At 31.0% G+C, this 27347-nt stretch overlaps 1 protein-coding gene across 1 annotated transcript; it reads left to right on the forward strand.

Moving 5' to 3' along the window:
- The first annotated feature begins 2706 nt into the window (after positions 1 to 2706).
- Positions 2707 to 26848, forward strand: LOC127701936 (uncharacterized). Its single transcript, XM_052205909.1, has 13 exons — positions 2707 to 2822; positions 5187 to 5387; positions 6664 to 6806; positions 7158 to 7259; positions 7759 to 7860; positions 8518 to 8664; positions 9144 to 9350; positions 10871 to 11018; positions 12219 to 12399; positions 13053 to 13845; positions 14570 to 14778; positions 16777 to 16922; positions 23944 to 26848. The coding sequence occupies exons 1-13, from the start codon at positions 2735 to 2737 to the stop codon at positions 24039 to 24041; spliced, it is 2565 nt and encodes an 854-aa protein (XP_052061869.1). The 5' UTR covers positions 2707 to 2734; the 3' UTR covers positions 24042 to 26848.
- Positions 26849 to 27347: the final 499 nt, after the last annotated feature.

Consider the following 27347-nt stretch of genomic DNA (forward strand, 5'->3'; position numbering starts at 1 on the left):
ATAGTGTGATAATAATTGGCCATGTTGACTTACTAGCAGATTGTATTTTGCTGAAAGTTTTGCTTTTTTACTGTTCTCACTATCTACTTTAGTTTGTGCAAAAACTGCTCAAATAGAAAGAGTCATATTTTAAATTCAAGGGCAATAACTCCAAAAAGGAGTCAGTTGACAATATCAGCCATTTTGACTTATTTGTAGATCTTATTGTGCTAAACATTTTTTCTCGTTACAATTTCTCTCTATCTACCATGATTTCTGTAAAAAAATTGAAAAGATGGAAAAAAAACATCTTTCAAGTGCAATAACTTCTGTACTATATATAGAACAGTCAATTGACAATTTCAGTTAATTTGACTTATTTGTAGATCCTATTTTGTTGAAAACTTTTGCTGCTCACAATTTCTCTGCATATATTATAGTTTCTGCAAAAAATGAGTAAAATTCGTGTTCCAAGGGCAATAACTCATATAAGGGGCCAATTGACAATTCGTCCATTTTGACATATTTGTAGATCTTATTGTTCTGGTCTTTTTTACTGTTTCAAATTTCTCTCTATCAGTTATAATTTTCCAGATAATAACAAAAAACAGTGAAATTTGAAGAAAAAAACTGCATTTCAGGGGCAATAACTATAAGTAGTCCGATTTTTCTGAAAAATATGGAGGGGATAGAATTTTACCCATGTCTTATGTCCTCTAACTGGTTTAGATTTTGAGATATAAGCCAAAATCTTTGAAAGTGACCAAAAATTGACACATCAGGGATAATAACTCCATACTGTTTTGCCTTATTTTTCTAAAAATAAAAAAAAATAGCAGAAGTTCGATCTTGTACTACTGATTATTTTTACCCTGTCAGTTTTGCTCTAACTGCTTTATTTTTTTTAAGCTATAAGTCAAAAACTGAATTTCACCCCTATCTAATTTTTTTAGCCATGGCGACCATGTTTGTTGGCTGACCAGAATGAAAACAAACTTTATACAAGATACTCTTAGGATCATTCTCTAAAAGTTTGGTTGAAATTGATCCAGTGGTTTGAGAGTACGTAGATCTTTGAAATTTTTTACACCGGAGGACGGACGGACGGACGACGGACGCAAAGGGATAGCAAAAGCTCGCATGACCTAAGAATGGAATTCAAAATAGTTTCAAAAGGTGAAATCATTTAATGTCCGAAGTTCTTGAAATTTAATGTCCGAAGTTCTTTAAATTTAATGTCCGAAGTTCTTTAAATTTTCCAATATATTTTAATATTATAAAAGGAATGTTATTGTACTGGTATAGATTAGAGAATTTAGGTAATAATTTTCCTCTATTAAAAGAGGCATATACACAATCAAAGACACTACATCACATGAATATAACATCATGGTATGGTTCAATAAATGTTGTTTTTAAAATACTTGGTATTGACTATACAAATGCCATAAATGCTCCATTTTGTGAATCCTTATACAAATTTAAGAAATATATACAAACCAAGCTATCAATATTGTTTATTAGCTGTTGGAAAAAACAAATAGATAAATTTTCAGACAGTAAACTGAAAACCTACCTTTTATATAAAACAAATTTTGGTTTTGAAAAATATCTAACATTGATCAAGAATTTTGAACTTAGAAGAAGTTTTACTAAATTACGTGTATCTTCTCATAGATTACAAATAGAATTAGGTAGATATCAGGGTATTCCCCGAATTAACAGAATATGTAATAAATGTTCTTCCAATACTGTCGAAGATGAGGCTCATTTTCTATTTGATTGTAACAAATTTGAGGATGATAGAAATTGTATGTTAGCTAGTATTGCACAATATAATTCTTATTTTAATCATATGAACAGTCAAAGCAAAATTATCTGGTTATTTAGTGTAGAAAATGTTGAGTTACTTAAAATAATATGTAATTTTATATACAAACATCTTCCTTAGTGAAGATTAGTTAAAGGAAATCTATGTGTGTATATACATTTGATTGGACATAGAAAATTATATTCATCTGAATATCACAAACATACTAGCCGATTAAAAAAAAAAATAATTGTTAAGATATATTATTTATTCAAATGTTCTCTTAATCCTTGAGGCATCGTCCCCTGGTATCAACTGCATTCAAGTTACCTATGATGCTTCCTTGTTTGCTTTTGATACAGGTAGGAAAGAGACATTTACACACATTTTACATGCCTATGGCCCATAAGGTATCGCCCTTGGTGTCAGCTGCCTTTAGGAAACCATAATGCTTTCCTATTTGCTGCTGACACAGGATGAGTCATGGACATGTTTAATTTCTACTTTCTTTTTGGCTAATTATTATATATTTAATTGATCCAACTTTTTGTGTACTATACATATGTGGATATCTATTTTTCTTTTTTTCTTTTTGGGCTGCTTGTTTGTTATCTATATCAACCACACTTGCAATAAATTGCATTAGTATTAAAAAAAACAACATACTATAGATTCTTTATCTACGTATTCTTTAAGAACTTAAATAGTTCTCGTTTAACTTTTTTTTTTATCTCATTGTTTGTATTGTATTATGAAAAAATTATTGATGTTGTAATGTTTATGCCCTTTGGGGCCCATAATTGGAAATAAAAATATCTTGAAATGCTTTAAGCAAAATAGTACTTCAGGGCTTTGATTTAAAAAAAAACGAAAGTAGGTCACCCGGATGCATTTCAAACTGAAAGTAACATGTGACCATTGTCAACAAAATTAAAATGAAAGAAGATGGATAAAATACCAATAGTTCACATCAAGAATATCACGGACAGTACGGTTTTAAAGATAGAGGGAACAGAGGAACTTCATTTGATAGGTATTTGAAAAGTCAAATCACTGGGGAAAGACGAGTAAATTTAGGTTCTTCATAACCTTTTTCAGTAACCATTTTTACACCTAAAAATTTATTCATGTACATGTACAGACAAACTTGTGCTACTTAAAAAGTTTTAAAGGCACGACTGGATATTAATATACAAAATTTAAATGCGTCCTGTGTTTCAGAGAGTTAAAAGTTTTACTTGTATTTTATGTACATTGTATTTCGATGATATACAGAAGTTGTTAAAATAAATATGTTGGGGGAAAATGGTTTTAAAAGCTGTTCCCCTCAGGTTATATTTGTTTTGAATTGTAGTAATTGAAATGGACAATATAGTTGCAGATCCAGGTATTTAAAAAAGGGGGGTCCACACAGGCAACATTATGAGTGGGACTTGTATTAAAAAAGTCTTATGATCATCTAGTATGCATTAACCATATATGTAGCTCCATAAAGGGGGGCCTATGCCCCTCTACCCCTAAATCTGCCCCTCTAATAGACATTTGGGCAGCAATAGGTGATTTTAAACAGTGTAACCAGAGACATATACACATGTGTATATATGTCTCTGGTGTAACTGAGTGGACCTTAACAAATGAACTTTTGGCATTTTTGACTATTTCTACAGAGTTGAAAAAAATGAATCTAAAAATCCCCCAAAGTTACATAATACTTTATGCATATAACTTCAATATATCTAGGTCCAACCATGCCTAAAACTTTTCAAAATGCAGTTGTTTCCAACAAACATTTCCATCACACTTTTCTCAGGTACTTAACTGAACAGAATAACTTTATATTTGTTCAATTAGCTTGACAATTATTGGTTGTAAAGTGTGAGCACTTTCCTGATTTGTCAGACACCTACTCCTTGTTGCCTACACCTGAAATTTTTCAATAATTATGTTGAATAAACTTTAAAATTTTTGTCACACATTTCTTTTCATATTTAATCATCAGTTCAACAGTGGTGAGTTGTAACCTGTGTGTGTTTTACTGAACTGTCCGACCTGCTTGCCTTTATAAAACAAAACAATTTTAATAACTGTGCCATATTTAAAATGACATTTTAATGCTGACTGATACTATAAGAGGAAAATGTTCTGTGTCAGGTGCTACAAATTTCGTTATGATGGATATGGCCATTCTTTTCAGGTCCCTTTCTGTCATATAGCTCTTAAAGTATTCAATTATTGATACATCCTTGCCTGGCTTTCAAATTTTTGTGTTTAAACATTCCTGATGAAGGTAAATCCAGAAAGCTGCTACAAACACACCAAATTTTCGAAGAATTTTCATTGTTAAGTTCTAAAGTACATTTTGTTCTCATATCACAAATTTTATTATGTTTTTATAATATTTATTTAAGGAGTTTCTTAAGTGCACACACTTGAAATTTTGTTTTATCATTAAAGTGCATAACCATATTTTAATTGATCAGATATATATTTGACTTTCAGGAAATTGTCTTTTAAAACAATACTATAAATGGTTTCAGTATTTAAATGCAGAGATAAATATTTTAATTGTAGTTAAACTTATAATTTTGAAATGATGAAAACCTGATATTTAATGTACAATATATTATAACACTAAGTATTCAAATTTGAATTTCCATAAGTATCAAATGATAGCTCTTAAAAATTGGGGAGTATTCAGTTAAAGAAGAAAAGTCTTGCCCCCAAAAAAATCTGTATTCAATTGAAAAAACAAAAGAAATGTAAAACTGGATAAAACTTATTTTCTAGAATTGATTCAAGAATGTCATCTTCTTAACATGGCTTCCAATTTTTTTTGCAGTGATCACATTTAGCCAAAGTAATAAGTTTAGAAAATATAACATTAAGTCTTTAAATTAGTCTTTAATATTGGATTTTTGTTCTTTTAGACATCATGCATATATAGTTTTGTATGCTTGAGATATTGAAAAGTATTTTCTGGGTATTTCAAATACACTTAATATTTTTAGATTCAAATTAGGTAAAACCATGGGCATGGACAGGAATTGTTTGAGGGTCTGGATGTGACTTGATTTGATTTGCCCATTATTCTCTATTCTTGATATTTTAGCACCTAGTTTATTCTCTATTCTTTATACTTTTGACCCATTATTCTCTATTCTTAATATTTTAGCACCTAGTTTATTCTCTATTCTTTATACTTTTGGCCCATTTTCTCTATACATTATTTTTAGTAATCCTTTATTCTTTAAACAAAATCCAACCCCTCTTGTTTGGTTGGATGAGTTGTAGTCCTTTCCAAACTTGGAAATTCTAGACTAGTACACTCTAGACTTGACATTGATTACTCTTTGTTCCTGATACAGATTCTTTTTAGTTGACTTTGTTATATCTTTAGGGTTTGGACAAGATGGCGATGTACAGACAGCTCCAATGTCATCTTCTGATAGATTTACAGATCTTCCGTCAGGAATTGTAGTTCCATTACTTATGCTAACCAAGTGTCACCATGGTGGATTGATGTTAACCTCACACAATAAAGATGTTTCCTGTTTTGTCAACAAGGAAAGATTAACTTCTGAGATAAACTTGTTAGGAGGTAAACAAATGTTTGAAATGAAATACGTGAAATAGTTCCTGTAGGTATCTTTGTTTGTGATCTATGTTCCAATTATATAACTTTTATGTAAAACCGTCATAATCATGATGAATCACAAAATTCGTCACTCTATGTTCGGTACATAATTTCCTTAATATCAGTAAAATTTCATATATTGAGTTTCATGAATCAGTTAAGTAAATTTCCTTGAAAAAATCAATAGATAAAATAGCAACAAAAAATTGGCAAGAACTTCCAAAATATGATATAATGATAATTTTTTATTTCCAACAGTTAATTTTGGTCTGTAAATAAAGACCATGTAAAGAAAAATGCAGTAGCAGTCTCATATAACATATATATATACTGTCAATTGGTTTATTTTCTCAGAGATGAAATTGAGCCTTTTCTAGTGCTAACCAAAATTTTATTTACAAAATAAGCCTCTGTTGAATATATGTATTTCTCTAATTCTTACACGATTTATCCTTTTCCTGACCTGTTGATTATTTTTATTTAATCAACTAATGGTTTGTTTGATCTCGGTTCTCTATTGGTCAATGGTTGATTATGACGTCAAATTTTCTTGCTTTCCTCTGAATTTCCTATTGTGATGTCATGAAAAAAGGTGACCATGCCTGATGAAGTCACATAGAAAGAACACATCTTTTTGCAGATCATTCGAAAGGAAGGATCCAATTTGTCTGCATACCGTTTAAAAATCATTAGAGACACAGATTCTGTCACCAAATCTTGTGCAATAAGATATTTATCCACTCTCGACAGTTAAATTTTAAATATTTAAAATGCTCAGTAAGCCTCGCGTATTAAATTTGAAAATTTAACCGTTTCGAGTGGATAAATATCATATCACACTCAATACAGTGGTAGAATCTATATATAAACACTCAAATATTACATTTGAATATATATCCATGATCCTTATTACAAAGGCATAATGGATTGTTGTGGAAAACGGTGCAGTATATAAAAAGTATATTAATTAAATCATTCATTCATACCAGACTAATGCATGAAAATTATTACAACTGAAAATCAGCTCTGTGTGGGTTTTATTACTTGTTTTGCTTTCATTGAAATATTTCCCTAATTTTCGTGTTATTTATTTTACTGAATTCAATTTTAATTATTTGTTGTTTTATGACCAAATTTGTCAAGTTCTATAAGAAGGAAATAATAGATTATTTGAACAACAAATTTTGAATTTAGAACAATTTGAATTCAATTCCTAAGAAGTGTAAACTTTTTTGTTGAGGTTCCACAATAGAAGTAGCTGACAAGAAATTGAGGGTATTTATTGGTCCTATGGCTAAGGAGAGAAGGTTGTTACCACATACCCCAGGAGTTGCTGTTTCTAGGACTCCACCCCCAAAACCAGGCAGACAAGGAGAAAATCAGGTATTGATTATAATTAATTATTGTATATATACCATTATCCTACATAGTCATTTTAAAAAATCTCAAATAAGGTTTTAAAATGTGAAAAAAGCATGAGAAAATTGTGGTTAAAAAATAACTTAAAATCCTCTTCCATTGCAATACTCTTAAAATGTTTAACAAAATAAAATATTTGAAACATCCCATATATGTTATCAGCATTTGTGCAACACTCTTGCCACTGAAAGCTGAAGGTCAAACACGGAATTGATGGCAGACAGCTTTCTATCAGAGTGGTGATAGCTTGTATTGCTTTAGAAATCCACCTAAAATATATATTTTATGAATATTAAATGGAATATTTTTTATCAGCCACTTCAACGAGCAGTAAGTGAAGAAAGCTCTGACTGGTTCCATGTTCAACATCCTTCTATGGATCCAGATTTATTTGAGAAGTCAGCATCTTCTAAACAGGTAATGTTTTTTCTTAAATTGACAGAAAATACATCCAATTTAAGGTTGTTTAACATTTGTATTATTCTTGAAGTTCAAATACATGACAATTTTGTCAACTGTAAGCTTTTTTCAAGTCCCTCTCTATTACTTTATACAAGAGCAGATTTTTTAATAAAGTAGATAACAAATATGATTGTCAAGGTTCCTATAATGCAAAAAATAAAGATTTTAAAATAATATGGAACTTTAAACCATTTTTAAGATTTATAGATATCAAATGGAAATAATGAGCTAAATAAATATGAACTACAATAAAAAAAAAAAAAATCAGTAACAAAATTGCATATTTTTGCCAGGTGAGTGATTAGTTCCCAATTTGATTTGTGTAAAATTTAAGAAAGATTCCTCATTACAAAATGTTTTATTGAATTAAAACATGAAGATTTGGAAAATTGGAAAATATGTTTTCATTACATGAGATGAACACAGTCAGTCAAAATTATTTTTTTCATTACAGCTTGGAGGTCTGGCTGCAAGTTTCTTAACAAAACAAGTCCACATGTACACAGATTCAAAACTATCATCAAAAATGACTGATCAGATATTCAGATTTTTGCAGGTTTGTGATATTAAAGTTACTTATGTGGAAATGGAGATGCAATGTGATTGTTAGATTTTTTTTGGTACTATATAGCATTGCTCACTTTCTTTGTCCTTTTTTTTAATTGAATGATTTAAGGGTTTCCATGACTGTACAAATGAGGAAAGTGAGATATTCAATCTGTTTATTTTTCATTTTGTGCGTCTGTAAAAGGATTTTTTAGGATTTTAAAATTTCTATAATTTTTCAATTAGTTTTATACAAAAGTTGTTTGTTTTGAATGTTATTTTTTTTTACGTCATACAGTTCTGAAGAATCAATAAAAATCAGTGTTAATACAAAAAAAGGTATGATTTTAATGAAAATGTTTGGTAACAAATTTGTGTAAAAGAGAGGTGAAAGATATTAAACGGATATTCAAACTCATATGTTGAAAAACACACTGACAATGCCATAGCAAAAAAATAAAAACTACAAAAAGATGACAACAGTAAGCAAAACACAACATAGAAAACTAAAGACTGAGCAGCAACACAAACCCGCCAAAATATGGGAGTGATTATCCTTTTAAGACCGATATGACATGTAATATTATTATTGTTATGAAGAAGGCCCTGTTCCAGTGCTAAGGCACTAATATTTTCAAGCGTACTTAATACACATATTTTCTCACAGGAAGTAGCAGAATATCAGAGGAACGTTGTACTGGGTTACTTAAATGAGGTTACCAGTTATTTAGACGAAATGCCAGAATCAGAAAGGGACAGGCCAATACATGCTCCATCTATAAAACTTCTTGTTGAAATTCTGAGACAAATACTGGTATGTAAACTTATCAGTTAAAACCTTGAAAATTTTCAAACTTGACTAATAAAAAAATTGATTATTTGATTAACAAGCATTTATTATATATTTTTATTTACTTTTTTTTTCTTTTAACCTTACTCATGTTATAAAATACCAGTGAAATTGTATGGACCAATCAGGAAAACGTACTAGATGATGAATTGAAGTTTTTCAAGGGTGATATCTATAAAAAATGAAACTTTTAAATATCATCAAATTATTTCATTGACTCCAATAAATTATGTCTTATGTCCTCAACTTATCAAGAAATAAAGAAGTCAGAGTCAAAATTCAAGACAAGAAGCCAAAATACAACCTTCATATTGTTAATTTTATTATTTTACGTGACTAATATATTCTATAGACCTTCTTACAGAACTACTTAACATTTTGTTTAAACAGTCCAGCCTACTTATGTCACCAAATATAAAAATATTTGTTTGATTTTTCCCCAGGATCCCTTGTCTCACGTTGTTCTGTGTCTGCAGTTGCTAAGGAAGTTCAGCCATTTTCCACAGAATATTCCAATAATGATAAAATGTCAGGCAGCTGCAGCAGTGATGGGTTGCATGGCTGTGTATTTGAACCAGGAAGATGTGCAATCAAATTGTTTAGACATCTTAGCCAAGATAACAACATACCAATATCAGATTACAGAAAAGGTAAATATTTTGAATAATCCCAACAACTTGTCCATTAAATTTTGACCTGCATGGCCAGAAGCGATAGTCTAGAAACCTTACAGCTTCATCCTTCAGTCAGTCATTCTGTCTATCCTCCCCCAAATCAGAAACACATGGAGGGCACCTAAATTGTGTCATCTATAACTTCTACAGTTCCTTCATCATATTCAAACTTTGCACAATGATGGCACATAGATGTGCATATCGTATTTTGGATAAATTTGAATTGTTTTTTCTCAGGCTTTCCATAATTATATAGAACTTTACAAGTTAATAGAATATACTGAAGGTTGCTAGTTTGTGTTATTAGTATCTCTAACTGTTTTCCTTCATTCAGACTTTGTCAAATTTGAATTTTCAGTATTTTTCAAAGTTATTGGGAACAATTGACTACATTTTTACTCTTTAGAATTTGCTTATCTTTATGGTACAAAAGGCTGTTCCAAAAACATCACCCTGTAAAGCATCTTCTGACATGGATTTGGTCTTTTTACAAGTAAAAAAAAATGGTTCGAGGACAAGTTAAATTAAAGTTATTTTCTGATATTAATAACTTTTCAAGGAGAGAATTTCAGGGTAATTTTAGCTGATAGGAATAACTTTTCTCAAAAGGATAATTTTATGTTTTTTTTTGCCTTGTTATGAAAATATCATTTGAACTTTAAGCAGGGTTTTCTGACTGAAAATTGAAATGGGTAAAATGAGAAATATACCTTTAGGTAGGTGTTAAAAAATTATGTTTATAATGTATTGCATAAGATGTTCATATTTTATATACTTTTACATTATATGTACCTATAATACTCATAACTAAGAGTTTGCAGCTGAGATTTTTTTCTCATGATGAGTTCAAGCAGAAAATGATGAGTAATATTCTATATATACTGTGGATTCATTTATTTTCATGGGTACCAATTTTCGTGGATTAGGGAAAACTTGCATGTTCGTGGATATTTAATTTCGTGGTTTTGCCAAAGTCTGCATACAAGCCTATAGAAACTTTGTCATTCGTAGCCACGTAATCCACGAAAATTGGTATCCAACGAATAATAATGAATCCACAGTATTGTACATCATTTTCCATAGCAGCCCCAATATCTTTTAAAGAATCCTATTTCATTCTTAAGCATATTAAAGTCCTAAAATGTAACAGTAGATGTATTTGATATAAATGTATGTGTTCATATAAGGGAATGTTCAATTGATTTTGATTTTGATTTTTGGTGTTTTAACACCACTTTTAAGCACTGCTTTTGGGCTATTTCGTGGCGGCCAGTTTTTATTGGTGGAGGAAGCCGGAGTGCCCGACTAAAACCACCAACCTTCGATAGGAAAACTGACAATCCTAGCAATTAAGATTGGAGTCGAGTGCACCTGCACGAGTGGGGTTCGAACTCACAACCTCAGTGTTGACTGGCTAGTGATTACAGTAGTAACTATTAAGACCACTCGGCCACCGAGGCCCCAAGGGAATGTTCAAAAGTGTTATCTAATTTTAGGTACAAGTCAGAGAAACTGCATTGGAAATGATACTGAGAGCATTGAAGCATCATGAGGACCATGAAGAAATCTTACAGTCTGGTTGTCGTACTTTGTCAAATCTAACAGCAACGTTGCAGATGACATTAGAGTCATGGTTAGATATACGTAAGTTAGATAAACCTTGCATATATTTTTAGATGACCATTATCATCTTCTTGTAGATTTTCAAATAAATTATAAAGAAATCTGATTGCCATTGCAGTCATGGTTAGATATACGTAAGTTAGATAAACCTTGTGTATATTTTTAGATGACCATTATCATCTTCTTTTAGATTTTCAAATAAATCATAAAGAAATCTGATTGCCATTGCAGTAAATGCTAAAGTGCTAAAGTGAAGAAATGTAATTATGTAACAATTTTCAATATTATATACACATAGGCAATACCCAATATACAACATAATAACTAAAAAGTAAAATAACAAAAATACCGAACTCCAAGAAAAATTCAAAACAGAAAGTCCCTTATCAAATGGCAAAATCAAAAGCTCAAACACATCAAACGAATGGAAAACAACTGCCATATTCCTGACTTGGTACAGGCATTTCCTTATGTAGAAAATGGTGGACTTAACCTTGTTTTCTAGCTAGCTAAACCTTTTACTTGTATGACAGTTGCATAAAATTCCATTGTATTGACAACAATGTGTTGAACAAAACAAACAGACATAATAGGTAAAGATGTCAAAAAAATAGGGGTACAGCAGTCAATATTGTGTTATAATCTAAATCACTATAAAAACAAACAAATATGTCAGCAAATAAAAACAAAATCGCATATAGGCAAAGCACATAAGCAAAGCACATAAGCAAAATTGAAAGCCAAGAATACAAAAAATGACCATGGCACAATAACACAATGGTGGGATGTACACTAATACATAGGTGGATACCCAATACTCTTATGAAGGAAACCAAGAGCATGAACTTTTACAGTCTTTGAAGATGAGCAAGGACCCACACCATAAGTCAAGCTAAAGAATATTGTGGATTCATTAACATTAGTAGATTTTGTTAGTACAATGTACAAATGAACCACAGATTTAAATGTTCAACCAAGTATCAATTTCTCGTAAGGCTTGAATACAAATTTTTAAAAACCAGGAAATCGAATTTACACAAAGTAGGATTTTCTTCAATCCATGTAAATTGATATCCACAAAAATATATGAATGCACAGTAGCCAAAAGACAGAGAATAACTGTACAAACTTAACATGTTTTTAAGAATAATTAAATGGCCCAACATGCTGAACACATGCTGTGGAGAAAAACTTAATCTAAAATGACTATATTATTTTTAGCATACAATATAAATCCAGATGTAGAGGAAGGAATAGTCAAATATGAGTCATTATTAAACCACATCTTTACCACTGCTACATCAACAGTACAGATTATATTACAGAATTATATGAATAATATAGGAATTAGGACAGAAGGAAGAAGATTCTTATTTCATCTGTCAAAGATGACACAAATTTTGTAGGTTTTTATTTTTAATATAATTCTTTAAAGGATTTTCTTTATGGTTTCTGAGGGGTTGATTGTATGTTTAGTGTATTGCTGATAAATGATTTTGTGTATGAAGATGAAGGAATATGATGTGCATGGGCAATTAAGTATGTGTAGTACCTATTCTAATGAAATGATTTACTTATACATGTATAGGGATTTTTACATCTATCATCACTGTTTCAAAGAACTACAATTTTTATATTTAAGACCCCCCCCCTCCACCTTTTGGCTCTTTCAACTCCTAAATCAGCACTAAATCTGTCGGTATAATGAATGTAAATGAGACAACTGTCCCATTAAATTGAATGACATGACCATTCATAAAAGTAAAGATGTGTTTGTTGCTGTACTTTTCCCCTTGACTGCTGCTGGAAAAAAGGCACACATCTTACAGCTTGTTAAAAACTATTATTGGTAAATTACTTTTGTAACAGACACAATTTTGTTAGAGCATACAATACATTTCTGAGAATGTCGAATATAGGGATCCTTATAAGGGCGTACAATGGGGTTAGATTTTTGTTAAAGCTTCATATTTAAGAATAAAGACAATTATAAATATATGTGTGCAACAACTTCCATGATACTATTTGAATTAAGTCCTGTTTAATAAATTTCAGAACAAAGAAAGGAAAAAGAAGTTTGATTGTCCATGAAAGTGATGAAGATGAAGACGAAAATTCCAGAAATACTAGTGAAAACTTAGTTACACCAACGGTGTTAGCACCTATGAAAACAGACATTGAAACAAAAGGTATTCTTCGTCAAGATGGTGAAAAAACTCCAGGAGCATTACGAAAAGTCCATTTTGTAGACAATCAATCTTTAACAAGTAGTTCTGCAACTGAAGAGGACAGTGATGAAGATGATGAGGTTACATTTGTGCAGAGGAAAGAGGCAGGTGGTGCTGTCATTGAAATTACCGAAACCAGAAAATTAACAAAGACTGAAATTCAAAACTTTCATATACAAACAACATCTGATTCAGAACTTCTTTCAACTTTTGAATCTTCAATTGAATCATGTGGTGACTACAAAGAAGTCAAAAATGAGAACAAAGAAATGTCTGAACTTGAATCTGATAGCGAACTTGAAAAGTCTGTAGAATCCCAAGACTTGGGGGAAGATGATAACTTAGGAGAAACTGTGAATTTATCTCAAGAATCCAATGTTTTGTCAAGTATTGACACTGATTTACAAGGAAGTGTTCAGAAAGGTCAGGAAACTGACACATCTCAAAGCTCATTACAGAATGATGGGACTCTAGATACTGTATTTTGTAATGGACAAAAGAATATTTCCTCCAATGCTACAAAAGATGTTGTAACAGATCAGGAAAGTGATTTACCACCATTCCCACATTCTTTTTCAGTTTCAGATGTTGAACTTTTAACCAATGTTATCAGGTCAAAGGTGATTATTAAGATAGCTAAAAAGTTCATAGAATAATTCCTTGCTTTTCATTTATTTTTTTAACTTGTAGTGGACAAATGTTTTTTTTTTTCATTATTGACCATCTTCTGCTTATCATGTCTTAATGGAAAGAGAATAAGGTTTATTCTTACTGGTGAAAATTTGTCTAAAAGTTCATTTGTTCTTTTAAACATTTGTTTGAGACAAGTCTTTCTCAAAAGAGAGGCGAAGGATACCAATAGGACATTCAAACACATATGTCGAAAATAAACTGATAACGCCATGGCTAAAAAAGAAAAAAACAACCAGACAAACAACAGTACACAAGACACAACATAGAAAACTAAAGACTGAGCAACATGAACCCCACCAAAATTGGGGGGGGTGATCTTAGGTGCTTCGGAAGGGTAAGCAGATCCTGCTCCACATGTGGCACCCATCGTGTTTCTCATGTAAGTAAAAACCCGGTGATATGTCTAATTCGGTAGGTCTCATTCAAGTCTATACTACTAAAATGATCTTACTCACATAATTTATATTATACAGTGTATTAGAACCCGGCCTATAGAATGGAAATTACAACTTTAGTGACACCTTTATTTAAATATTTAGAGTAAGGATTATTAATGCATTAGAAAAAAACTTGTATTAAAATGTTGATCACATATTTGTACTTAGTGTTCTCAAATCTCTGTCTTGATAATGTTTAAATCAATTTCTGTAGATTGTGGAATATGTAAGCTGTATGGTGATTGATGGAAACGATTCTCAAGCTTTGAAGGATATTGACCTTTCCTTAGTTAGTTTATTGGAGAAGGCTGAGGTTTCACCTAGACTCTTACAATATGTTCAACAACAGTATAACCATAGTAAAACATTAATGGATATAGATACATCATACTTAATAGGTATTGTAGATGCTGTCAGATACACGTAAGTATACATCAATATTTTTACTTTGTGACTGCGATTTGTTATCTTAGTGTATATGAATAAGATGTAATATGGCGTTAATATTAATGTTACAGCAACTCATTAGTAAAATAAATCTAAATAGGTCAACATTTGGTTTCATTAAGAGTATTTTTCCATTTGTCAAGCTAACAATCTATTGGAGTCAAGTTGTATATGAATTCAACAGAAAATAAACATGGTATTGTTATATATTTCCTGAAATAGATGCAAAAATACCAAAGGGACATACAAACTCATTAAAGAATCTACAACTAATAACTCTCTTTATGGTTTATTTCTCATGAAGCTAATGGTATTCTAGTTTGAGACTTTCACTACTAGTATTTGTGTCATGAGGCATGTAACAATTTTTGTAGCTTAGAAAACTTCATTTACTCTTGGGGTCTCTTTTGTGAGTCATTATTTTAAAATAATTGCCTTAAGATTTTCATCTGATGGCAATTCAGAAAGGAGTAGTTCCAGTAAGGGCCGATTTAGGACTCAAATTTTAGGTTCATCTAGTGAAAGATTTTGTACACTTTTTAAACACTTTAAGTGTCTACTTCAGTAGATTCAATTAGGTTATGTGAAAGATTTTAACTGATTTAATCATTAAATACGCTCTAATTCAAGCTTAAATATGAAAAATCTATCAATTATGCCATAATAATTTTTATGTCACTTTTCAGATGGTTTTTGTCAAAAATGAAAGTGGCCGCATCCGTGTTTACTCTCAACCTTTATATATGTTATGTATTATCATCAAATACAACATACATTTAAATATTAAGAATGAACACAAATGGGGCCTATTCCATTTAAGACGAACACCGTCTAAAATTTAACTCAAATGCTAAAATTGTGAAGATTTCAGTAATTTAGCATGACTTTATAATGATAGTACCCGATAAATGTGCATTGCATTGTCAAAAACAACCCATATTTATGTAGCAGAAGTATTCTACTTTCCCATAAATAGCTAAAAGTTTACATTTTAACAATTTTGTAAAACTGCTATATTTTGGGGCCATAAATGGGTTTTACTGGACCTACTCCTTTACTCCATCTAATGACAAAAGTCAGCATTGAAACATACTTTTTAACTACCGGTATTCAGTTTTTAGCTATTTTAAAAAATCATGTTTGTTTAATTACGGTACTTCAATATGCATAGGATTCATAGTAAGATATTTGTTTCATTTAGGAACATTGTGGTGAGTTGTAAATCAGAGCTTCTGTTGCTTTTTGGTTCTGTGTTTATTATAATTTAATGGTATTGTGGTGTGTTTTTTAGTTATATTTTTGGTTGGGTTTTAAATGATACCCTTGATTAATGCTGTGATGAGAACTAACTTGATTGATATTTCATATCTACAGTGTATTAATTGAATAGTGAACAGATGGTTATAAGTTTGTCTAAAATTTCAGATGGTAAACTGTCCAATATATTAAAATTCTAATCTGAAATTGATGTGTTCCCAGTTGATCTGTTTTTATACCAATGAAATGTAGTAATTCTTTAAGCAGTTCATATTTATGATCTGTTTTTATACCAAAGAAATTAAGTAATTCTTTTAGCAGTTCATTTTTAGAGGAATTTGAATATAAAAGTGTAAGGTTACATGTTTTGATCATTGTTATGATGTTTTTTAAGAATGTCATCTGCTGTGACATGAGAAACGGTTGAAAGATCCCTGTTACCATGGTTACTATGGTTTCATTATTATTTGTGGGATACCAATTTTGGTGGATTTCGTGGATACAGGTTAACCACGAATTACAATGTTCAATGAAGTACACATCTAAAATAAAGCTTGTATGCAGACTTTGGCAAAACCATGAAATCAAATATCTATGAAAAAATCATTTTTCCTTAATCCATGAAAATTGGTACATGTACCAATGAAAATAAATAAATCCACAGTACCGGATGTTTTAGAAAGTCATGTGATTCTGAGAACCTTTCTTAACTTACAGATCATTATTACCAGATTTACTGAGAAAGTCTTTACTAGATGTTGCAGCTTGTTTAGAGAAAAATAAAGACACTTTTGTTATATTTGTGGCAGCAGAGAGTATAAAGACGGTATTTACAAAGGATATCTTGATTTCTGTAGTCTTTGGTAAGTTGAATAGAAGAACCTTAATTATAATGATTTACATGGTAAGAAGTTTATTCTATCATCTCCATTACTTGAAAAACTCTCTTACTATATGCTGATTTCTAACAACATTTAAATGTGTTATGGGCTAACTGGATCCCTGCATCTTTGATCCGACAGCAATATTGTGCCCACTTGACATTTATTCTTAAGAACATAATCCAACCTGTCTAATGAAATATATTACTTTTATTATTTAACACATTTATCTAAGCAGTTATAAGGAAATCATTCCCATTAGAATATTCATCCCTTTGCTCAATGTACTGACATAGATTTTATGCCCAACAAAATACAAATGATGTAAAATAAAGTCACCTATAACCAAAGATATCGATTAAAATCAAGAGTATTGGGGCTGTGCTTTAATCTCACATGGTCCAAAGGGTCATGTGAGCATTTGCTCCATCTTCCTTGTTAGTTGTTGAAGATTTTCTTACTTTGAAATGTTTGTCCTATATAACACCAACCTAGTCATTTCAGCTTTCATAGATACATGAAAGTTAACAACTAATTAGTTTTAATTTTGTAACTGACATGTAGGTAGGATGTCCTGCTGCACAGAGTTATTTTTCAATAGTTTTGTTTCAAAACCACAAAATGTTGACCATATCAGTAACCATTTTGCCATTTCAACTCCTGTTATATAGTTTATTATATGAACTTATAACTAGATACATTTTTATGCCCCACCTAGGGGCATTATGTTTTTCAGTCTGTGCGTCCGTTTGTTCGTCCGTTTGTCCCGCTTCAGGTTTAAGTTTTTGGTTAAGGTAGTTTTTGATGAAGTTGAAGTCCAATCAACTTTAAACTTAGTACACATGTTCCCTATGATATGATCTTTCTAATTTTAATTCCAAATTAGAGTTTTGACCCCAATTTCACGGATCAATGAACATAGAAAATGATAGTGTGAGTGGGCAGGTTAAAGTTTTTGGTCAAGGTAGTTTTTGATGAAGTTGAAGTCCAATCAACTTGAAACATAGTACACATTCCCTATGATATGAACTTTCTAATTTTAATGCCAATTTGGGAAATTAGAGTTTTGACCCCAATTTCACGGTCCACTGAACATAGAAAATGGTAGTGCGAGTGGGGCATCTGTGTACTATGGACACATTTTTGTAAGATATTTATTTACACAGATGTGCACATATATTCAGGTCATTCTTCTCATTTTGGGTTGTAAGAAAAGAGATACAAGTGCAACCTTGTGACCAAATTTAGTTTTTGTTAAGCCTGCGACTTCTCGCAGAAAGCTCAACATAGAGAAAGTGATACGGCGGAAGCGGCGTTACCTAACTTCTTAAAAGCTTAATATTGCAGAAAGTAGAAGACCTGGATGCTTCATACTTAGTATATAGATGTGTTATGTTATGAAGTTTCCGTCTGTCATATGTCCTTCGTCCTTGACCTCATTTTCATGGTTCAGTGACTACTTGAAAAATGAGTTTAGATTTTTTGTAATGTTAATTTTTTCTCTTATTATGAGTAATAGGATAACTATATTTTTGTAATGTGCATACCTTGCATGGTGATCATGCTTGTCAGACAGATTTCAAATGACCTCGACCTCATTTTATGGATCAGTGAACAAGGTTAAGTTTTCGTGGTCAAGTCCATATCTCAGATACTACAGGCATTTTTCTATTATATTTGGTGTATGGAATGATTGTAAGGTCTACATGTCCAACTGGCAGGTGTCATCTCACCTTGACCTCATTTTCATGGTTCAATGGTTTAAGATAAGTTTTTGTGTTTTGGTCTGTTTTTGTCGAGCCTTTGACTTTAGTCGAAAAAGCGAGACATAGCGATCCTTCATTCCGTCAGCGTCGTCGTCGGCGGCGGCGGCGTCCACAAATATTCACTCTGTGGTTAAAGTTTTTGAAATTTTAATAACTTTCTTAAACTATCCTGAATTTCTACCAAACTTGGACAGAAGCTTGTTTATGATCATAAGATAGTATCCAGAAGTAAATTTTGTAAAAATAAAATTCCATTTTTTCCGTATTTTACTTATAAATGGACTTAGTTTTTCTGCCAGGAAATATTACATTCACTCTGTGGTTAAAGTTTTTAAAATTTTAATAACTTTCTTAAACTATCCTGGGTTTCTACCAAACTTGGACAGAAGCTTGTTTATGATCATAAGATAGTATCCAGAAGTAATCTTTGTAAAAGAAAAATCCATTTTTCCTTATTTTACTTTTAAATGGACTTAGATTTTCTGTCAGGAAACAACACATTCACTCTGTGGTTAAAGTTTATAAAATTTTAATAACTTTCTTATACTATTTTGGATTTGTACCAATCTTGGACAGAAGCTTGTTTAAGATCAAAAGCTAGTATCTAGAAGGAAATTTTGTAAAAAAATAAATCCATTTTTTCCGTATTTTACTTTTAAATGGACTTAGATTTTCTGCCAGGAAACAACACATTCACTCTGTGGTTAAAGTTTTTAAAATTTTAATAACTTTCTTATACTTTTTTATGCCCCCGCCGTACCGGAGGGGGCATTAAGTTTTACCCTTGTCCGTCTGTACGTACGTACGTCCCGAAATTGGTTTCCGTTCTCTAACTTGAGTTTGCCTCAACCAAATGTAATGAAACTTATACACAATGCTTATTACCACAAAACACAGATCAAGTTTGAATTTTGGTGGCGTCACTTTAACCGATCTAGAGTTATGCCCCTTTATAAAAGGAAATATTGCATAATTTTTAGTTTCCGTTCTCTAACTTAAGTTTGCCTCAACCAAATGTTATGAAACTTATACACAATGCTTATTACCACAAAACACAGATCAAGTTTGAATTTTGGTGGTGTCACTTTAACCGATCTAGAGTTATGCCCCTTTATAAAAGGAAAAATTGCAAAATTTTTATTTTCTTCTAAATATCAAGTTTATATAATATATTTTTAAAATTGGAGTTATCTTCCTTTGACCATGATTATAGTTGAATCAACTACAATCAATGCTTTATACAATGCAATGTTTAATTTTGACTACCACTGATAAAACACAGATCAAGTTGAATTTGGGTAGTGTCACTTTAACCATTATTGAGTTATGCCCCTTTATAAATAGAAAGATTGTAAAATTTTTTAGTTTCCATTCTGTAACTGAAGTTTTCCCCAGCCAAAGATTGTGAAACCTATACACAATATTCATTCCAACAAAACTCAGTAAAGATCAAGTACATTTTTTTTGTTTCAGTTCTCTAACTTGAGTTTGCCTCAACCAAATGTTATGAAACTTATACACAATGCTAATTACTACATAATACAGATTAAGTACGAAATTAGGTGGCAACACTTTTACCATTCTAGAGTTATGTCCCATTATAAACATAAAAATTGCTGAATTTTTTAGTTTGTCTCATCCAAATGTTGTAAAACTTATACACAACCGTTCTAGAGTTATGCATCATTACAAATAGAAAAATTGCTGAATTTTTAGTTTCTGTTCTCTACTTAAGTTAGCCTCAACCAAATGTTATGAGACTTACACACAATGCTTATTACCACAAAACTCAGATCAAGTTCAAATTTGGGTAGTGTCACTTTTACCGTTCTTCAGTTATGTCCCTTTATAACTATATGATATGCAAGCGGGGGCATCATCTGTGTCCACATGTGGACACTATCCACATTTATTGGATTTGTACCAAACTTGGACAGAAGCTTGTTTATAATCAAATGCTAGTATCTAGAAGGAAATTTTTTTTTCTTCCAGTTACCATTACATTCAGTCTGCAGTTAAAGATTTTAAACATTTATTAGATTCATAAACTATCCTGGATTTTTACCAAACTTGGACAGAAGCTTCTTACAATCAAAAGATAGTATCAAGAGGAATATTTTTATTGATTTACTTCCTCATTTGTGTTGAGCCTGCGATTAACAGAAAAAGTAGGCGAGACACTGGGTTCCGCGGAACCCTTACGAATTTTTCAAATACTGAATGCAATAAGTCAGATATATTTGGTGTACGGAAATATTTTACGATGTACATGTCATTCTGGCAGGTTTGATTTTACCTTGACCTCATTTTCACTGTTCATTGCTCAATGTAAAGTGTTTGTGTTTTGGTCTGTTTTTCTTAAACTATATAAGCAATAGGTCAACTATATTTGGTGTATGGAATGATTGTAAGGTTTACAAGTCTGTTTTACAGGTATCATCTGACCTTGACCTCATTTTCATGGTTCTTTTGTCAATGTTAAGTTTTTGTGGTTAAGTTTGTTTCTTAGATACTATATTTGATATGTCAGGCTTAAATTACAATATTGTTTGTTTGCAGTTTACTGACCGACCTTCAAAAAATCCGCCCGACTGTGAAAATTTTATTGCTTTTAATTTGAAGAAATTATTTTTAATAGGTCTTGACTCGATCCTGAATTTCGGGTCGTTTCCGTAATTGATTTAAAGTCTAGGTCAATTACACGTTTGAAGTTCAGTTTTTCTTCCCTTCCTGTCAAGCGTTCATCGTACCTTTTAATGGTAAAGCACATGGCGATTGTTTACAGGTATCCACGAAGTCATGGAGGAGTACTTTATTCTGTCGTCTTCTGTCAATTTTAAGACAAATAATACACAGAAAAGTTTCATAGTAAACTGTTTATACTGATTCAGGCAGAATTGCACATGGAATGATGTCTTCGATGATTTCATTGATGATGATGCAGCTGATATTCATAAAACCGACACGATAACCGTTTCTGTCTCAAACAAATCGGATACAGAATCTTTTGAGACTGACTTTATGGAACCAATATCAGTGGTTCAACTATTCAACAGCAGCCTGAAGTATGCCATATTTTCTTTAAATTGTTGTGAAGACGACAAAGATGAAACCACTCCTCCGTGACTTCATGGATACCTGTTAACACACCTGTACGATGGAAGCACGCATTTGAAATGTTAAATCAATAAGAAGCCACACAAACTACACAAAGATGTAGAGAAAATGAATGGTTGGCTTGAGAAAATATTTTCTCTCTGTATCAAATCTATCTTCGATTGCAATGAGTATGCTCCTTTAGGATAAGGGGGGCTGCCCCACTCATTGCAATTATTCCACAGTCTCTCTTACAATATTAAATATACCCAAACTGTGTGACTTGTGTGAATTGAATTGAAACATGTCCTTAGGAGCTATGCTGCCAATTTTTGTCGAGCCTGCGACTTTTGTCGCAAAAGTGAGACATAGCGATCCTACATTCCGTCGGCTTCGTCGTCAGCGGCTGCGGCGTCCACAAATATTCACTCTGTGGTTAAAGTTTTTAAAATTTTAATAACTTTCTTAAACTATCCTGCATTTCAACCAAACGTGAACAGAAGCTTGTTTATAATCATAAAATAGTATCCAGAAGAAAATTTTGTAAAAAAAAAAAATCCTGTTTATCCCTATTTCACTCATATATGGACTTAGTTTTTCTGCCAGTTAACATAACATTCACTCTGTGGTTAAAGTTTTTCAAATTTTAATAACTTTCTTAAACTATCCTGGATTTGTACCGCACTTGGACAGAAGCTTGTTTATGATCAAAAGCTAGTATCTAGAAGGAAATTTTGTAAAAATTTATTTCCTGTTTTTCGGTATATTACTTATAAATGGACTTAGTTGTATTCCAGTTAACATTACGTACAGTCTGCAGTTAAAGTTTTTAAAACATTTATTAGATTCATAAACCTTCTTGGATTTTTACCAAACTTGAACAGAACTTCTTACAACCAAAAGATAGTATCTAGAGGAAAATTTTTAATAATTTTTTCCCCATTTTTGTTGAGCCTGCGACTAACAGCAAAAGTAGGCGAGACACTGGGTTCCGCGGAACCCTTACTAATTTTGTTATGCAGTCAAAACATTTCAGTACAGACCATTTACTTTTAATGGGGTGCTATGGGTTTCACCCCAGAGCTGGTCTTAAGATTTTTGTTCGTTTAAATTAAAGCCTGGCATCAACATATCTTTCAGAATATAACCTTTATAACAGTCAGATGTCTAATATATATTATTTTTTAAGTTGTCTTTTTTTTCAATTGAGGAAGATTTTTTTAACACACTAGAATCCTACATTGTCTTTTGTATCTTTAATATCTACATTTTTCTGATGTAAATACTCTACTCATGAAAACATTCTAGTAAAGATGCATATATGTCAGTGAATATGTTTCTTTACAACAATTCTAGTCATTAATGCTTGTTTATAAGTGTTCCAGTATTTCATAATATCATATTGATATATCATAATTTGTATAATGACACTATGTTAAGTTTCAGTTTTGGTTAAAAAGGTTTTTACCTGAAAATGCCTGTTCATTTAATGTTGGTTTTCAGTGTTTGTTATTTTAAAATGTTTTTTCTTGATAAGAAACTTGGTTTGTGTAACTGCTTGTTTAAACTTTATTTTGGCTGATAAAATAAAATATTTTTCCTACCTACCGACCCTGCAGTCTGAAGGTACAGTCGGAAAAACTGCAAACAAACATATTTTTAAGGTTGGCCTCAACAATATTTGATCCATGGAATGAATGTAAAGTTGCATGTCTGTCTGGCAGGGTTCATGTGACCTTGACCTCATCTTCATGGTTCATTGGTCAGTATAAAGTTTTCATGGTTTGGTCTGTTTCTTGTATACTATAAGCAATAGGTCAACTATATTCAATGTATTGAATGATTGTAAGGTGTACATGTATTTCTGGCTTAGTTTATCTGTCCTTGGCCCTTTTTTTCTTGGATCATGTTAAGTTAATGTGATACTTGTAGTAAAACTTTACATTTAGGGCTATCAACATAAAATCAATGGTAGTTAAGCAGAAGAGACATTTCAGTGTACACACTTTTGTATTTATATGTTATGCCATTTTGTTTTCTCATTTTTTCTTTGCCATTATTTTTTTTCCTTGATCCATTTTATTTTATTTAAACTGTAGTAATACTTCAATATTCATGTTTTGATTTTTTTATAATTCCAGATAAGTCATTTTCAGAAGCAATGAAAACCCATCTTCAGCAAGTGGAACATAGATCCAGGCTTCTACAAGATATAGTTAAGTTATTAAGTGATAGTTAACTTGACAATTTATGTGTAAAGGTGTTAGACTGTAAAACAAGTATGTGAAGGAAGGATCCTATTCAGTCTGATTTAAAAATGAATTTTATTAGACTATGTCACTGTTTAATTTAAACAAAATTAAATTACTAGTTTTTAAAAGGTCCCATATAGAATGATTGAGAGCAAAAAAATGTTCAACTCTCCAGATATTTGTTGACCCAATATAGATCTTTTTTTAAAATGAAGGTGTTTGCTGTTTAAAGTTATTCCCCTCGACCACCATGATGGAGGTGAAAGAGAATGATTTTCTTTTGACTAACCAAATTGAAACATGTGGTACAAGCAATTTATTATGGCAGCAAAAGGATGTAAGTTTTACTCAAAATACGCCAGAATCAGTAATAAAAAAATTAATAAAACATTGTTTGTACACAATTTAAACTCCTCAAGCTGTCTGGGGTATTGTTTTACTGCTAGTTAATGAACTGCTGATGTTACTGTGACTTGACCGTAAGTGTTGCTCTCCACCTATTGCAGTTTATTCAAAATTCTGATCAAATTACAATCTCTTTTATCAAACCTAACTGTTCAACTGGTCAGAAATTTAAACATTTTGCTGTAGAAAACTACAGTCAAAGTCGTGAAAGTGCAAGGTGATAAAAATATGAAAATGATACTAAGAATTTTTATATATCTTTTTATTGTAATTGTCATTCGAAATGTGATAGGTAGTAATTTTTGAATTGCTATAAAAATGTCTAAACTAAGCTTCCTTTAAATTTTTTGTTTTAGAAAGTCTTCTTTATTCATAAGAATCAAATATCCGTTTGAATTAAAACATGTCATATTCTGTAAAATATTTGTGAAATTACAATAACTAATAAGTTTCCATGAGAGATAACATAAAATCATTGATCTTTTGAAATATTGATTTTATCTCCCTTTAAAACTTCATAAGAACATATTTGAGCTTAACGTATATTTAACCAAGTATTTTAGAGATACATTTAAAGAAAACATTGTAGCATGCACCAAAAAACACCATTTTATTGGAAATAATTCAAAAAACTAAATTTTGGCATTTTTTAGCAATTCAAAAATTCCTACCTTTCACCTTTCGAATGACAATTACAATAAAAGGATGTACAGAAATTCTTAGAGTCTTTTTCATGATATCAATGTAGTAAAATTAAAGACTAATAGGATTGTATATATGGTTTATTTTATCACCTTGCACTTTCACAACTTCGACTGTGGTTTTCTACAGCAGTTTGTGGAAATTTCTGATCAGTTGAACAGTTTGGTTTTGTAAAACAAATTACAATTTGGTAACGGCCTCAGTGAATATCAGTTTTTCAAAAGTCAATAAAACCACATATTTACCTCATCAAAAGACAGTAATTGTATAATATTTATTCCTGAGTATATACCGGTAATGTGTTGACGTTCAAATTATTGTGATACTGCCCTATGTAGCTGTGATTAATAAATTATGTTTGCATGTTTTGTATAAATAACACAATTTCTTTTTGTTAAATTTTATATTTTGATAAGCTTTATTATAATTGTTGAATAAATTGTATATTTGTAACAATTCAAAAATGATGTTAGCTTATATTAATACGCTATGTTATACTATCAGGTTAATTTTTGTTTAATACATTAAATATCAGAAATGTTTATGTACGACTATATATATGTGATAAAGCCTTTTTAATTCACAATTTAAAACCAATAACCAAAAGTGCCAACCATCATACAAGAAAAGTCAAATGCAAAAGACAATTTCAATATGTGCCTTGAAATGTTGATATCCAAATCTTTGGTGAATCATTGATACAGATGTTTTTATGTTAGGTTAGAATCTCTACAAAAAATATGATAAAAATAAGAATCAAACACGCATTAATATATTCATAGTTTAATCTTTTATAGATTTTAGCTTCAATAGGCCCTTTACCATATCTTTGATATACATCATGTTGCAATGTGCAATCTACTCTGATGAAAATATTAGATTTTAAGCTACATCAGTTGGTTAAATACTTTGAAAGGTTTAAGCCTGGTATCTCGTGCATATGGCATACACGATTTTAAGCCTGGTATCTATGATGAGTTTATTTGAACTTGTTTTTAGTAATGGCTAATATTCTTTAATAAGTTGTCATTATTTAGTTTTTACTTGTACTTTTGTCGTTATAAAAACTAATTAAGAGTTGAGTGATGTTTTGAAAAGGAATTTATTTGCGCATTTTGTTATTCCACTGACTTATATAAAAAAAGAGGGAGGGTTCAGTGCTGAAAGAAAACTAGTTTAATCCCACCATTTGTTGATCTACCTGTTCAAAATCAGGAACCTTGGCAATTGTCTATAGTTATATCGTAATGGGTGTGTTCTTTAGGGAATAATGATTTAGCAGATCTTAAACCACATATGTTAAATTTATATATGTATATTAAAAAGTTACATTGTTTTTTTTAAGTAGAGTTATGTTAATTGATTTATGATGTATCTTTATGTGATTGTTGTTGATAAAAGTGTTGAATTTGTATAAGTTATGTTACCTTTTGAAAATTTAAAGATTATAGTTTTAATTCTTTGTTATTTACTTGGTGCTAAAAGAAGTAAAATACTTTAATATACAGCAACAAGTGAGTTTATCCAATTAAATTTGAAGGTATATTTGTGATTTCCATGGAAAATTATTGGTCAGTGGTAGTTATGATAACTGCATAGAAAACATTTCATAAATTTTATTTATAAATTGAAACAATTGTTAATACTAGTTTTAATTGTTAATGATGAATAAATTTTCAAACCTACAGTGTTGCTTAAATTTTTAATGATTATAAATGAAGTTTATTCCATAAGTGTGTGTTGTGAACAAGGAAAGTGGATCATACATTTTAAAAGTTACCTATAAATATAAGATCATATAATTATCTTACCTCCTATACATATTAGTTAAAACAGCGGTGTGGAGACCGTGTATATTCCAAATTGGGTTAGTAGGTGGGGCTTATTTCAATACATGGTTAGTAGTGGTGTTACGTCCCTTTATAAAAACAACAGGGTGTTGAGGAAAAATCTAAAAGGTTTCAACAGAAGAAGAAATTGATGATGAATGATTGAAATAAATTCAGAAAACACTTTTAAAGCTAACAAGTTGTTATTGTTGCCATTTGTTTTTGTATAGACCAATGGAAGTTGGTTCTTAATACTAACGGTATTGAAGACTTGATCACTTTGAAATGGCACTAGTCTAAATACCACATGTTAAGATAATCGGTAAGATAAATTTGTTACATAGAGTGCTAGTGACC

The sequence above is a fragment of the Mytilus californianus genome, unplaced genomic scaffold, assembly GCF_021869535.1.
Source record: "Mytilus californianus isolate M0D057914Y unplaced genomic scaffold, xbMytCali1.0.p SCAF_1, whole genome shotgun sequence".
Classification (NCBI taxonomy): Eukaryota; Metazoa; Mollusca; class Bivalvia; order Mytilida; family Mytilidae; genus Mytilus; species Mytilus californianus.

Excerpts from the sequence above, each read along its gene's own strand:
- LOC127701936 (XM_052205909.1), top strand. The coding sequence starts at position 2,735 with ATGGATAAAATACCAATAGTTCACATCAAGAATATCACGGACAGTACG. Across the intron at positions 6,807-7,157 it reads GCAGACAAGGAGAAAATCAG|CCACTTCAACGAGCAGTAAG; the intron begins GTATTGATTATA and ends ATTTTTTATCAG. Across the intron at positions 14,779-16,776 it reads GTAGATGCTGTCAGATACAC|ATCATTATTACCAGATTTAC; the intron begins GTAAGTATACAT and ends CTTAACTTACAG.